The sequence below is a fragment of the Chrysochloris asiatica genome, unplaced genomic scaffold (assembly GCF_000296735.1).
Source record: "Chrysochloris asiatica unplaced genomic scaffold, ChrAsi1.0 scaffold00014, whole genome shotgun sequence".
In the NCBI taxonomy this organism is placed as follows: domain Eukaryota; kingdom Metazoa; phylum Chordata; class Mammalia; order Afrosoricida; family Chrysochloridae; genus Chrysochloris; species Chrysochloris asiatica.
The window spans coordinates 33,677,690-33,691,081 of NW_006408532.1; the positions used below are offsets into that span (position 1 = coordinate 33,677,690).

Here is a 13,392-nt window from a genome sequence, read left to right on the forward strand (position 1 = left end):
GAAGGCAGAATCCCCACTAAATAGTTGTCATCTTGTCTAGATGGGTATGGTGAGAGGAGATGGGGATTGATTTTTTTTTAATTCAAAGGTGAGCAATTTTCACAACTTTAAAGGTAGAAGTTGTATAACAAAATGGGGGTAGTAGTTAATCTTACATTCTAGGTACAAAGGACCCTAGTATCCTCAAGAGAGAAGAGCAAGAGTGGAACACAGGATCCTAACCAGAGAAGCAGAGACACCCAAGATGGAGGCTTTCTTCATGTATGATGTTCTTGATGTCCTCCCACAACTCTTCTGGTCTTCATTCTTTAGTGTTTAATGTATCAAATCTGTTCTTCAGATGATCTCTAAATTCAGGTGGGATATAGTCAAGGTTCCATGCTTTTAAGGGAGAGCATATCACAATTTCAGTGGCCATCTCCAGTTCAGCATCCACATTGAAGAGGCCAAGGAATGGGGACCACAGATGGTGATTAACTCCCTGAGGTCCTGCAGGTGCTAATACTGACTGCCCTCTGCCCGCATGCCCCACAGTATTGGGTTCTGCATTCCTGTTGCTGGTTCACTTCATGCCCACTGCAGATGATGAGGGAACCAGTGGCTCATGATGGCTCCATTCCAAAAATCCTTATCTCACACCTGTGTGTTACGATGTGTGTTATGCTAAGCACTAGAATACATAGTGAGCCAAATAACACACTGTCTATGTGTCCAGTTTCATACAGAATGTTGTACAGGGAATAAAGGCAGTCTTCATCAATTTCTTGTCTGGGGTGCATTTCATCAGAAGACCAATATCATACTTGGTAGATAATAGCTCAGACTAGTTCTCTCAGCTAGTGCCTCTCAACTATAATGATCACATGAACACCTGGAGATATTAAAATGGGGATTCTGGTTCAGCTGGGGCATGAGGTTCCATATTTCTAATCAGCTCCCAGGTGATGCTGGGACTACACGTCCATGGATCACATGGTGAGTAAGAAAGGTTCTAAGTCAGTGGTTCTCAGCTCTAACTGCACATAAGAATCATATGGGTAACTTAAACATTACCAATGCCATAGTGCCTCCCTAAAACCAACACCAAATCAAATCCATTGCCTTGATCAAGTCAATGGACTCATGGTGATCTACAGGCCCTCCCTAAGCCAAAACCAACCTACTCTCATCAATTTTGACTCACAACAACTTTAAGGGAACAGACAACTTTACCCTTCTCCCTTGGAGCTGCAGGTAGGTTTGAACCACTGGCCTGTGGTTATCAGTCCAGTGCCACTGTTGTTGTTAAGTGCCATTGAGTCAATTCTGACTCATTGTGACCCTATATAGGGTTTCCAAGGCTGAGAAAGCCTCATCTTTCTCCCATAGAGTAGCTACTGGGCTAGAACTACCAGCTCTGTGGTTCAGTCTGGTGTTTATCCTAAAGAGTCACTGCACTCCCGGGACCCTCCCTAGACCCAGTTAAATCAGATCTGGTTCCACAAAAAAACTTATACACAAATGTTAATACAGCATTACTCACAATAATTAAAAGGTAAAAATGACCCAAATGTCCATCAGCTAATGAACGGCTTCTATAGCCATACAATGCACTATTACTCAGCCACAGAAAGGAATGAAGCTCTGGTATATGCTACATTTGGATGAACCTTGAAAACATTAGGCAAAGTGACAAAAGCCAGACACAAAAGATCATAAAATTCAGGATTCCAATGATATGAAATGTACAGAATAGGCAGATCTAGAGAAACAGAAAGCAAATTAGTGGTTGCCAGCTGCTAAGCAGAAGGAAGTGATAGAGAAATAACTGCTAATGAATATGGGGTCCTTGGGGGATTTAGATTTTGATGATGGTGGCACAACTTTGTAAACATACAAAAAAGTCATTGAATTGTCTACTTTTTTTTTAATGTTTTATTGTGAATTATGTGATAGTTTACATGGGTGAACATTAGTTTTACATTCATTCTATCCTATATCATTTCATTGCCATGGTTACAATTCCCTCCATATATCATCAATCAACCAAAAGGTATACACTACAAGCCTGCACCCCAGTCATCAGCACACAGCCCCTCTCCCTCTCTGGATCTAAAGTCCCCAGATGCTCCATCTCTCCACATCATTATCTTTTCCTCCATCTCAGGTATCACTGCTCCTCTGGGTATGAATTGTATACTTTTTTAAGGGTAGATTTTATTGTTTATTACTTAAATCTCTATAAAACAATTGCTTGAGAAAAAATTCCATTTTGGGTATTGTGATATGTGTTGGTTTTAAACTAGTGACTTGTTGTTCTTAGGTGCCATGGAGTCAGTAGCGACTCATAGCAACCCTATGCACAACACGACAAAACACTGCCCCGTCCTGTGCCAACCTCATAATCGTTGCTATGCCTGAGCCCACTGCTGCTGCACTGTGCCAATCCATCTCGTTGGGGGCTTTCCTCTTTACCTAACATGACATCCTTCTCCAGGAACTGGTCCCTCCTGACAACATGTCTGAAGTATCTATTTACTAGAGGCATTTATTCAATATTTGATGCACCTAATCAGAAATCCCTCATGGTGATGGTGGTTCTGTAGAAGAATTCTTGTCTTCTATATGGGAGAGCCAGGTGCCCAGGCAGCATATCTCAGGTGCATCCACCACCCATCTGTCAGTGGAGGTTTCCTTGTTATTATGGCATTGAACACATTTCAAGGGGAACTTCCAGGATAAGACAGAATAGGAAGAATGGCCTGAGCATCTCCTTCTGAAAAAAATCAGTCAGTGAAAATCTTAAAAATCACAATGGTCCAGTCTGCAACCAATCATGAGAATGGTGTCAGACTTTTTTGTTCCCGGGGTTACCATGAGCAGGGGCCAACTCCATGGAGTGCACCACAACAATATTCAGGAGCCCACACTCTTGGCTTCTACAAATGGCAGAACTCCCATAAGTCTTGGAAGTTGTGTTAACTGACACACGGGATGTGTGGAGTGATTTTACATGGTGACACAGCAGTGTTTGTGATATGTGGAAGGTGTGGATGGACAGGGTACAGATCTGTTAGTCTCAGCATGCTTCAAGTGTCAGGTCTTGCCTTTGGTCTGTGCTTCGCAGCATTTTGCCTCTAGGTCACTGAGATTACAGAATGGGCTATGTGGTGGCTTCAAGCCCACTGCTAACAGATTTACATTTGTAGCAATCCTTCTGAGACTGGCTCTCCTCAAAACTTTCCACCCAGTAACAAGATGGTTAGAGAAGAGAACACATTAGCCTTCCTGTCTTTAACTATTGTTAACTGCCAATAACTGCCAAAAGAAACTGGTAGTTTCAAAGATCCAAAATGCTTTGGAATAGTGGTTTTCAAATTTTAGTTTACTTTAGATTCATGTGGAGGGCTTAGGAAAATACTGATTTCTAGGCACTCCCTCCTACCCCTACCCCATACATCCTGTGTATCTATTCATGTATCTGCTGGATTATATGGTGGTTATGTGCCATGGAGTCAGTTCCGACTCATAGCAACCCTGCACAGGGTTTCCGAGGCTATAAATCTTTATGGGAGCAGAAAGTCTCATCTTTATCCTGTGGAACAGCTGGCAGTTTCAAACTGCTGACCTTGTGGTTCGCATCCCAATTCGTAATCACTATGCTACCAGAGCTCCTTATAGGAGGATCTAGGGGCAGTTAACAACACACTTTTGATTACATTCAGTTGTATGTATGTTGTTGTTGTTGTTAAGTGCCGTCGAGTCGGTTCCGACCCATAGCGACCCTGTACAGGGTTTCCGAGGGTGTATGTGTGTAGACTTACAAAATTCCCAAAAGTCTAAAGAGTTGGAAAATAACTACTTAAATGGATAAATGTTGTTGTTATGTGCCTTGGAGCCGGTTTTCCAACTCATAGAGACCCTATACAGGGTTTCTGAGGCTGTAAATCTTTACAGGAGCAGAAAGGCTTATCTTTCCCCCACAGAACAGCTGGTAGTTTCGAACTGCTGACCTTGCGGTTCACAGCCCGATTCGTAACCACTACGAAATATTATTTCAAATTTTCATTTATTTTTTAACTTTTTATTATGATTTGGGTGAGAGTTTACAAAAAAACCTGGTTTTTCATGCAACAACTTTTCACACATATTTTGTTTTGTGGCATTGATTCCAATCTCCACAATGCAAAAGCACTTCCTCTTGTGTTTCTTATTCCCATTTGTTCTGCTTTTATTCCCCTTCCTGCCTTTTGTGCTTTATTCCTGGGAAAATGCTGCCCTTTTGATTGAATATGGTTGATTGTTTTTCAGGAACAATTACCTCCCTGGCATTATTGTTCACCTTGTAGGCCTGTCTATCATTTGGCTGAAAGTTGAACCACAGGAGTGAGCTCTGTTCCAAGTCTGAAGATGTCTGAAGGCCATAGACTCAGGGTTTCACCAGTCTCTATCCGACCAATGAGCTTGGTCTTTTTTAATGATTTTGAGTTTTGTCCCGTATTTTTCTTCCATTCTATCCAGGACCTCCTATTGTGATCCCTTTTAGAGCAGTCGGCTGTAGTAGTTGGACACCATCTAGTGCTGCTCATGGTCACAGAGGTGGAGTTCAGTTGGTCATTAGTCCTTTGGACAATTTGTTTCCTTGTGTCTTTAATTTTCTTCAGTCTTCTTTGCCCTCGTTGTTGTTGCTGGTGGTGGTGGTAGTGTGAGGCTGTAGAAAATACACTGGACTGCTCATCTCAAGACCCGCCAGCCACTCCTTGGAAACTGTATACAGGGTCACTAGAGTTGGAACAGACTCAATGGCACTTAACAGCAACAACAATGTTATTTTGGTATTGGGTAGATTCATCATTATTCTTTAACTTCCATGTAATACTCTACTGTGTGTATGTACCATAGTTTGTTTATCTAGTTGTAACATGGTTGAGTCAACTTGACTAGGCCAGGATTTCCAGAGGTTTAGCAGTTGCAGTGTGCTATTCCCATAGTGATGAAACTTAATACAGGCATAGTTAACTCTATGATGAGTGGTCATGAGCAGACAGTCAATTGAAAGGATGTTTGTTTCCTTGGGGGTGTGGCCTGTTCCCAGTAGGATGGACATGCAGGAAAGTTTCTCTCTCTTCTGCTGAGGACCTGGATTCTGTGATTATAAACCATATCCTGGATAATAAACTTCTCTTTATTACCTATATTATGTATATATCACTGGTTTTGTTCTCTAGAAAATATGGCCTAAGACACCAGTCATCCAATGATGGACACTTTTTCCATCTTTTTGCTATTATGAACAATGCTGCAATGAACACGGGTGTGCATATATCTGTTCATGTCATGGCTCTTATTTCTCTAAGTTACATACCTATTAGTGAGATTGCTGGATCATATGGTATTGCTATTTCTAATTTTTTAAGGATGAGCCACAGCATTGTCCACAGAGGTTGCACCATTTTACATTGCCACCAGCAGTGTATGAGACTTCCAGTCACTTCACACCCTTGCCAGGATTTGTTGTTTTCTGTTGTTTTGAACTTTGCAATTAATGATGTTTTGATTTGCATTTCCCTAGTGGCTATTTTCAGTCACCGCATATACAAGTGAAAGCTGAACAAAGAATAAGAGAGACCTAAGAAGAATTGATGCATTTGAATAATAATGTTGACAAAGAATATTGAAAGTACCACGGGCTCTCAGAAGAACAAATAAATCTGTCTTGGAAGAAATATATCCAGAATGTCCCTTAGAGGCCAGGACTTCATCTAATATACTTAGAACATGTTATCAGGAAAGACCAGTCCCTGGAAAAGGACATCATGCTTGATAAAATAGAGGGTCAGCAGAAAGAAAACCTTCAAAGAGGTAAATTGACACAGTGGATGCAACAATGGACTCAAACATAACAATTGTGAGGATGGTACAAGATCAGGAAGTATTTTCTTCTGCTGTGCATAAGGTTGCTATGAGTTGGAACCAAAGTGGCAGTACCTAACAACAATTGTTGTTGTGGAGTCCTCATGTGGTGCTGTGGGTTGATGCATTGGACTGCAAAGTCAGTTTAAACTGCAAGGTTGGCAGTTCAAGCTTACCAGCCACACCTTGGAAACCCTATACAGGGTCGCTATGAGTTGGAATCAACTCGACAGCACTCAACATCAACAACATAAGGGCCTCTAAGTCTGACCCTATTTTTTCTTTTATGATTTTTAAAGTTTTAGGTTTTGTATTTAGGTCTTTGATTCAACTTGAATTAGTTGGGTTTTTTTTGTTTTATTTTTTATGTGAGTTATGGATCCTGATTCATTTTTCTACAAATGGATATTCAGTTTTGCCAGCATTATTTGTCAAAGAGACAATCTCTCCTACACTTAATGATTTCTGGTCCTTTGTCAAAGATCAGCTGTCCATAATGGATGGATTTAATTATGGATTCGAAATTCTGTTCCATTGATCTATGTGTCTGTCATTGTTCCAATTCCATGACAGAATTCAGAACAACAGTATTGGCACCAAGGTCGACTGGCATAACATAGTACACAGAAACAGTGTTCTATATCCGACCTTGGTTTGTAGTCACTGGTATCTTAAAATCTTTTAAGCAGCTATTTAAGGGGCAACTCTGATAGTAGTAACAATAATCTACAACTGTATACATAGATAGACATGCAAGCTGGACAGGTGTGGGAAGGTGAATGGGATTATATCCAAAATAGACATAAGCTTGACAAAAGATATTTCTACATGTGGATTTATGTGAGCTACAAATATATCCATGAATATAGTAGAGCATACAGGTATTAAAGTTATGAAAACTTCTTAGCCATAACCAAATACCTGGAGGGAATGAGTCTCTGGGCCTGGGGGTTCAGGACCATAGTCTTGGGGGTCATCAAGGTCAATAGGCACAATGCATTCCACAAAGACAATTATTCATATCTTACTTTTGATGAACAGTGACTATGGTTTTAAAATTAAGCTTGTGACCTGCATCTAACATGCAATATTGATGCTCTGGTAGCGTAGTGGTTATGAATTGGGCTGCAAACTGCAGAGTCAGCAGTTCGAAACTACCAGCTGCTCCGTGGGAGAAAGGTGAGGCTTTCTGCTCCCATAAAGATTTATAGCCTCGGAAACCCTGTACAGGGTTGCTATGAGTTGGAACCGACTTCACGGCACACAACAACAACAAAGCAAAGAAGGGAGTCCTGGTGTGGTGCTGTGGGTTAATGTACCAGACTGCAAAGCCATTTGAACTGCAAGGTTGGCAGTTCAAGCTTACCAGCCAGTCCTCAGAAACCCTATACAGGGTCGCTATGGGTCAGAACCGACTCGACGGCCCTTCACAACAACAACAAAGCAATGAAGAGTGAATAAAATCAAAGATATAAGGAAACAATTAGTTCAGAGGGCTAATGAACCACACAAACCTCAGCCTCCATGACCCTGAAACCAGAAAAACCAGATGGTGCCCAGCTATCATGGCCAATTGCTCTGAAAGGGATCACATTAGGAGATCCTGGATTAAATAAAAGAAAAACATGGAACAAAACTCAAAATCATTAAACAGATCAGGTTTATTTGTCAGATAGAAACTGGTAGAACCTCTGAGTCTATAACTCTTAAGTTATCCTTCAGGCCTGGAACCCCCAATAGCTGAACTTTCAGCCCATGTAATAGACAGGTTTATAAGTTGAACAATATCATTAGGGAGAGACACACTCCTTAGAATAATCAACCATAAGAGGTCAAAAGGGAAGAATTTGCCAAAGACCAAGGTCAGAGGCAGGAAGGGTTAAGAAAGAAGGAGCAATGGAAATGCCAGGGTAGAAGTTGGATGAATGATGTTACACCATAGGGATTGCAATCAATGATATGAAACAAAATGTATATGAATTATTGAATGGAAAACTGATTTGCTCTGTAAACCCTTACCCAATACATTTTATAGATGGAGAGATAGATAGTTAGATAGACAGACAGACAGATACGGAGCTCTGGTAGTGTAGCGGTTATGAGATGAATCAGGCTGCTAACCTTAAGGTCAGCAGTTTGAAACTATCAGCTGTTTTGCAAAAGAAAGACGAGGTTTTCTGCTGCCATAAAGATTTATAACTTTGGAAACTCTTTACAGGTGGCTATGAGTCAGAACCAACTCCACTACATATAACTACCACCACCACCATATATATATATATACATATGTATATATACAGAGAGATAGAGAGAAAGAGAGAGCATATGATAAGCACTGGACTGCAAACCACAAAGTTCTGGCCTGCCAACCTCTCTTTAGGAGAAAGATGAGGCTTTCTACTCCCATGGAAATTTAAAAGCCTCAGAAACCTTATACAAGGTTGCTGTGAGTTGGAACCGACTCGATGGCACTTAACAACAAAAATTTTTCCCCTTAAATCAACATGGTAATGACGAAAGTAGTAGCCATCAAACACAACTGTGGTTGTAACAAGGGGCAAAAAAAGGACTCACCCTGTGGGAGTATGTACTATTGACTTCACAGATGGCTGAGGCTGGAGCTTAAGGGAGGATGCAGGGGAAGAAAAAATAGAAAAGAAATAAAAAGGTTGAGGGATGAACTTAGACTAAAGATAAATAACAAAACAGTGCAAGACAGCATGGCACTGGTAGTGAGGTGGTTTGACCAGCTGCTAGGTGGGTGGGGCAGTGGGGGCCTTGTGCCTCAGGTCATCAGGAAGTTGTGCAAGGTAAGGGGGGAGATCACACCTCTCTGATAGTCTATCACCAATGTGGTATGTTGTTGCTGTTAAGTCCTGGGTAAGTGAAGTGGTATCTGGTTCCTGCTCCAATTGAAACCCTGTTTACAATAATTCAAAATGGCCACACTGCCAGTTGGTTGTTCACAACTCCAAAAGTAGATCTGTAGGTCACTCCTCCAAATCACTTCTTGTTGTTGTTATTGTTAAGTGCCATCAAATCAGTTCGGGCTCATCGCAATCCTGGATAGGGTTTCCAAAGAGCAGCTGGTGAGTTTGAACCGCCAACTTTACATTTCAAACCAACTGTGCAGTTGAGTATTTGTCCTACAGCATTACACCAGTACTCCTCTCTCCTCCAGCACACCTCTAGTTACACTTTAATCTCTAACCTTTCAGTTACCTGCTGAGGAAATCAATTTACACCACTCAGGGGCTCCTAAAACATAATTACTTGGGAATTTGCTTTCTAAGTCGAGCCTTATTGGTATGTTGTTGCTGTTAAGTGTCCTCAAGTAGATTCCGACCCATAGAAACCCTGAGCTTGAACTGCCGACCTTGCAATTCAGATGACTTTGCAGTCTGACGCATTAACCCACAACACCACACCAGTGGATTACAAATCACAGGGTCAGCAGTTCAAATCTACCAGTTACTCCACAGGGGGAAGATGAGGCTTTCTGCTCCTGTAAAGATTTACAGCCTCGGAAACCCCATACAGGGTAGCTGCAAGTCAGAACTGACTCCATGGCATACAACCACCACCACTGTACAACAGCAAGGATTGTCTTAATTTCTTTTGGAAACATCAACGTGTCCACAATATTCTATGGGTCATATTTTGACTATTCAGTCAAGAGCAAGAAACTACTAACAACTTTAATTCAGAGGAACCAAGCTCAGGTTACTAACTGAAACTTTGTATTCTTTTATTTTATTTTCTCAATATTAAAAAAACAAAACAAAAAAACTGCCCACTGTTAACTTACATGTGACTGATATTCAATTTTTCATTTCCAGACAAGATTAAAAACAAAAGTAAACCATTTAATATAATTTGTCAACAATACCAACAAGAACCAAAAAACATGTATATGGTATATATATATACACACACACACACATATATATATACATATATATGTGAGTACATGTGTATGCACAGATAGATTATCTACAGACATAAGTATATATAGGTATGTGTACACATGTATGTACATACATATATATAATATAATGAACAACACAGGGGATACAGGTATGGATATTTCTTAGAAAACCTTACAAAATTGTTTTTCTGGTTTTGAAGGCTGAGGACCATAGTCTCATGGGACAACTCAGTTAACTGGCAAAATACATATAGTTCACAAACTGTATTTTATGCATCCCAATGTTGTGAGTAGCGTCGGGGGTCTTAAAAGCTTGCAAGCAGCCATCTAAAATAGAACCATTGTCTGCACTTGTGTAAAATAAAAGAGGAAGAAGGAAAACAGACTCAGAAGAGAAAATCATTTTCAAGACTAAGAGTTTTCATGAACCACGGTCTCATCTACCCTGAGATCAGAACTAGATGGTGCCTGGCTACAGCTAGCAGCAGATGGAACCTAACAGAACGACAGACAAATGTAGAACGGAACTAAGACGATTTCCCTAGATTACTGCCCTGACATAGTCTTTAAGACCAAAGTTATCCCTTGAGGTCACCTTCTAGTTACCTAACAAACTGGCTAATCAAATAAAAAACATCATCAGTGAGTAATGAATTCCCTTTAAAAAACCATCTATCTGAGACTGAATGATCAATAATTACTTTATTTGTAAGGAGGGTAAGAAGTCAGGGAAACTAGATTACTGAAAATGATACAACCAGAATGGAATGAGTGAGAATGATGATACATTGTGAAAAAAATATAATCAATAGACAGCTAACCACAAGATCAGCAGTTCAAATCCACGAGTCGCTCCTTGTACAGGGTTGCAACTCATTGGCTCTTAACAGTAACAATTTGCTGTGTAAAATTTTACCTTGTTGTTGTTAAGTGCTGTCAAGCTGGTTCCAGCTCACAGTGACCCTATATATGATTTCTGAGGCTATAAAATTTTTGGTGGAGAAGAAAGCTACATCTTTTTCCTGGGACTTTATCAGGGACTTCTTAAATCACAAAGAAGCAAAAATTCCAAAGCTCAGAACTTCCTCCTGCAAATGATGTTCAGTCAATGGCCCTGGCTTTTCTGTTGTACCTACACCTCTGCGGATCATTTTAAGATTATCACATACCGTGGTTTCTGTGGTCACCAAATCAGAACATCAAGAACTAAGTGCCAAACAGCTTTCCATTCACCACCAACTTGGCCCACACCCAGAGAGGTTGTTCCCAGAAGCAAAAGCGTCAGAAGGAAGCATCAAAAATGGCCTGAGCAGACAGAGATGAGAAGGGAGAAAGGCTCAAGACTGGAAAAGCCATGAAGGAGAACTGAGCTACAAAGAACTTAGAAGCAGAGGGAAGTCACTCAGACACTGGAATGCAGGATGATGGAAAAGTCTATTCTGTTGAGTGAGCTTTTCCTCCCAGAAAAGCTTATATTCAAGAGATAAGCCCTAAGGGCAGCACTAAATCTACCCCTACCCTAGAGACAATCAGCTCCTAGTTATTTTTAGTACCCCTCTGTCACATTTTTCGGAGAGCAGCCTCCTCCTCCTAACCACTGCTTCTTCTTGTAGTTAATTACACTCCCAATGACAACTGTTTGAAAAATCCCAAGACAATTATGTGTTAGAGAAACATTCCAAGCTGAAATGCTGAGTTCAGCAGCTGTGTGGTGGAGATACTCCGCTCTAGGCAGGGGCAGGTCTAACCTGTAAGACTCCAGACCCCGGTGTACAGTAAACATACAAACAAACGAAAAATACCTTGTGAGCTCTTCTTTAATCTTCAAGGGTTCGTGTGGGTAGAATTTCACTCTAAAGCACATGGTGTATGGTGGATGAGCTGAAACATCATAAAGAAAAGGCATGAGAAAAGCAGCAAAAGACCATGGGTTCAAACACACACAGGAACCTCAGCCATGAAGCCAGACTAGCTTGGGTGGGATGCGGGCAGGCTGGGAGAGGGTGATTCTCTAGAATAAGCAGATAATATGCCCTTGGAAACAAAAACAAAGCAACAGTGACAACAAAGCTCAAAAATAAATCAATCAATCAATAACAAGGTTGACAGGACATCCAGAGCAGATGTGGAATACAGACAACCTGGGCAGTTAACACATCTTTCCATGTCACAGGTCCCTTTGATTGTTCCATTCTCTCAAGACCACGGTTCCAAATAACATTTTCTCGTCCTCTTTCCCCCACTCCCTTGTGACAGATAAATTGCGCATAAGCACCATTCAAATTTTGGCCTCATACAAGATTTTTTAGCCTGTGAGGTGGAAAAATGTCACTGCACATGGTTCATTTTCCCAAAATGGTAGTGTCTTCGATTTAAAGGTAAGATTTTTTTTAATGGAGTCAGCCATGCATAGATACTTCTTTGTAGGTTTTTAAGAGCATCTATAGATGAGGCAGCAGTCTGTATAAAAATTAACACTTTTATTACTTCCTGGCTTATCTGAATCTAAATAGCACTTTGCAGGCTGACACTGTGGTTGGTAGTCATGATTCAGGAACTGTATCAAATATCCAGAATGCAATTCTCCTTTCAGAGCATGACCAGCTAATGAGACACTAAAGGATTTCCTTTTTTCCAACATACCTTCAATGACAAGACCACCACTGACTTGCCATATCATCTGAATAAGTGCACACACGTTTAGTAAATTGCATCTAGATTACAGCTAAGATACAAGATGAGCAACTTAAAGTCAAGGAAATACGATGGTTGTATTACTATTTCTATGGGTCTCACAAGTCTATTGATTCTTTGCCTTTGTATTGGTATAGCTGTCTGGGATCAGATCTGACTCTAAATCCACATGAAAGTATAAAACAGAATTCAATTTGCCCCAAACATCTGTTTTATGATGAGCAGCGGTTACATCATCAGCCAATACTGTAATGCCTATTTGGAGACAGGTTCTATATGTAGAAAGAAATATCACCATCAAATATGAATGTATAATAAGGATAACTTAATATGCAAGACAAATCTGCTGAAGAATAATTTGATAATAAGAATCTAAATCACAGGAAAACCCAGCAGCATCTGGCTGACTCGATTGGTGGTGGTGGTGGTGGTGATTGTGTGCCCCCGAATCAGACTCATAGCAACACTGTATAGGGTTCCCAAGGATGTAAATCTTTACCACAGCAGAAAGCCTCATCTTTCTCCCATCGAGTCTGGTAAATTTGAATTATTGACCTTGCAGTTAGCAGCCCGGCTTGTAATCCACTATGCTACCAGAGTTCCTTGCTGACTATATTAGCAGAGAAAAACGGATTATGCACATACACACACACTTCCCCTGAACAGCCCTTCTTTCCCTAGTACATTCCTTATCTCAGTTGGTTGCTAGTAACTTCGCTCTGGGTTCCCTAGAAAGGAAGAACTTTTCTGGCATCCTAGGAGAAAATCCACCACTCATCTGTCAGTTTGTTGTACTGTAGTGGCTTGTGTGTTGCTGTGATTCTGGAAGCTAAGCCACTGGCATTTTAAATACCAGGAAGGCCTCCCATGGTAGACAG

At 40.8% G+C, this 13,392-nt stretch overlaps 1 protein-coding gene across 2 annotated transcripts in view; it reads right to left on the bottom strand.

Moving 5' to 3' along the window:
• Window positions 1-13,392, bottom strand: part of FRMD3 (FERM domain containing 3) — a 494,426-nt gene that overhangs the window by 152,985 nt on the left and 328,049 nt on the right. For both annotated transcript variants that reach the window (XM_006834952.1, XM_006834951.1), the window contains exon 4: window positions 11,623-11,701. In XM_006834952.1, the coding sequence (XP_006835015.1) occupies window positions 11,623-11,701 (79 nt within the window). The remainder of the gene's footprint in view (window positions 1-11,622; window positions 11,702-13,392) is intronic.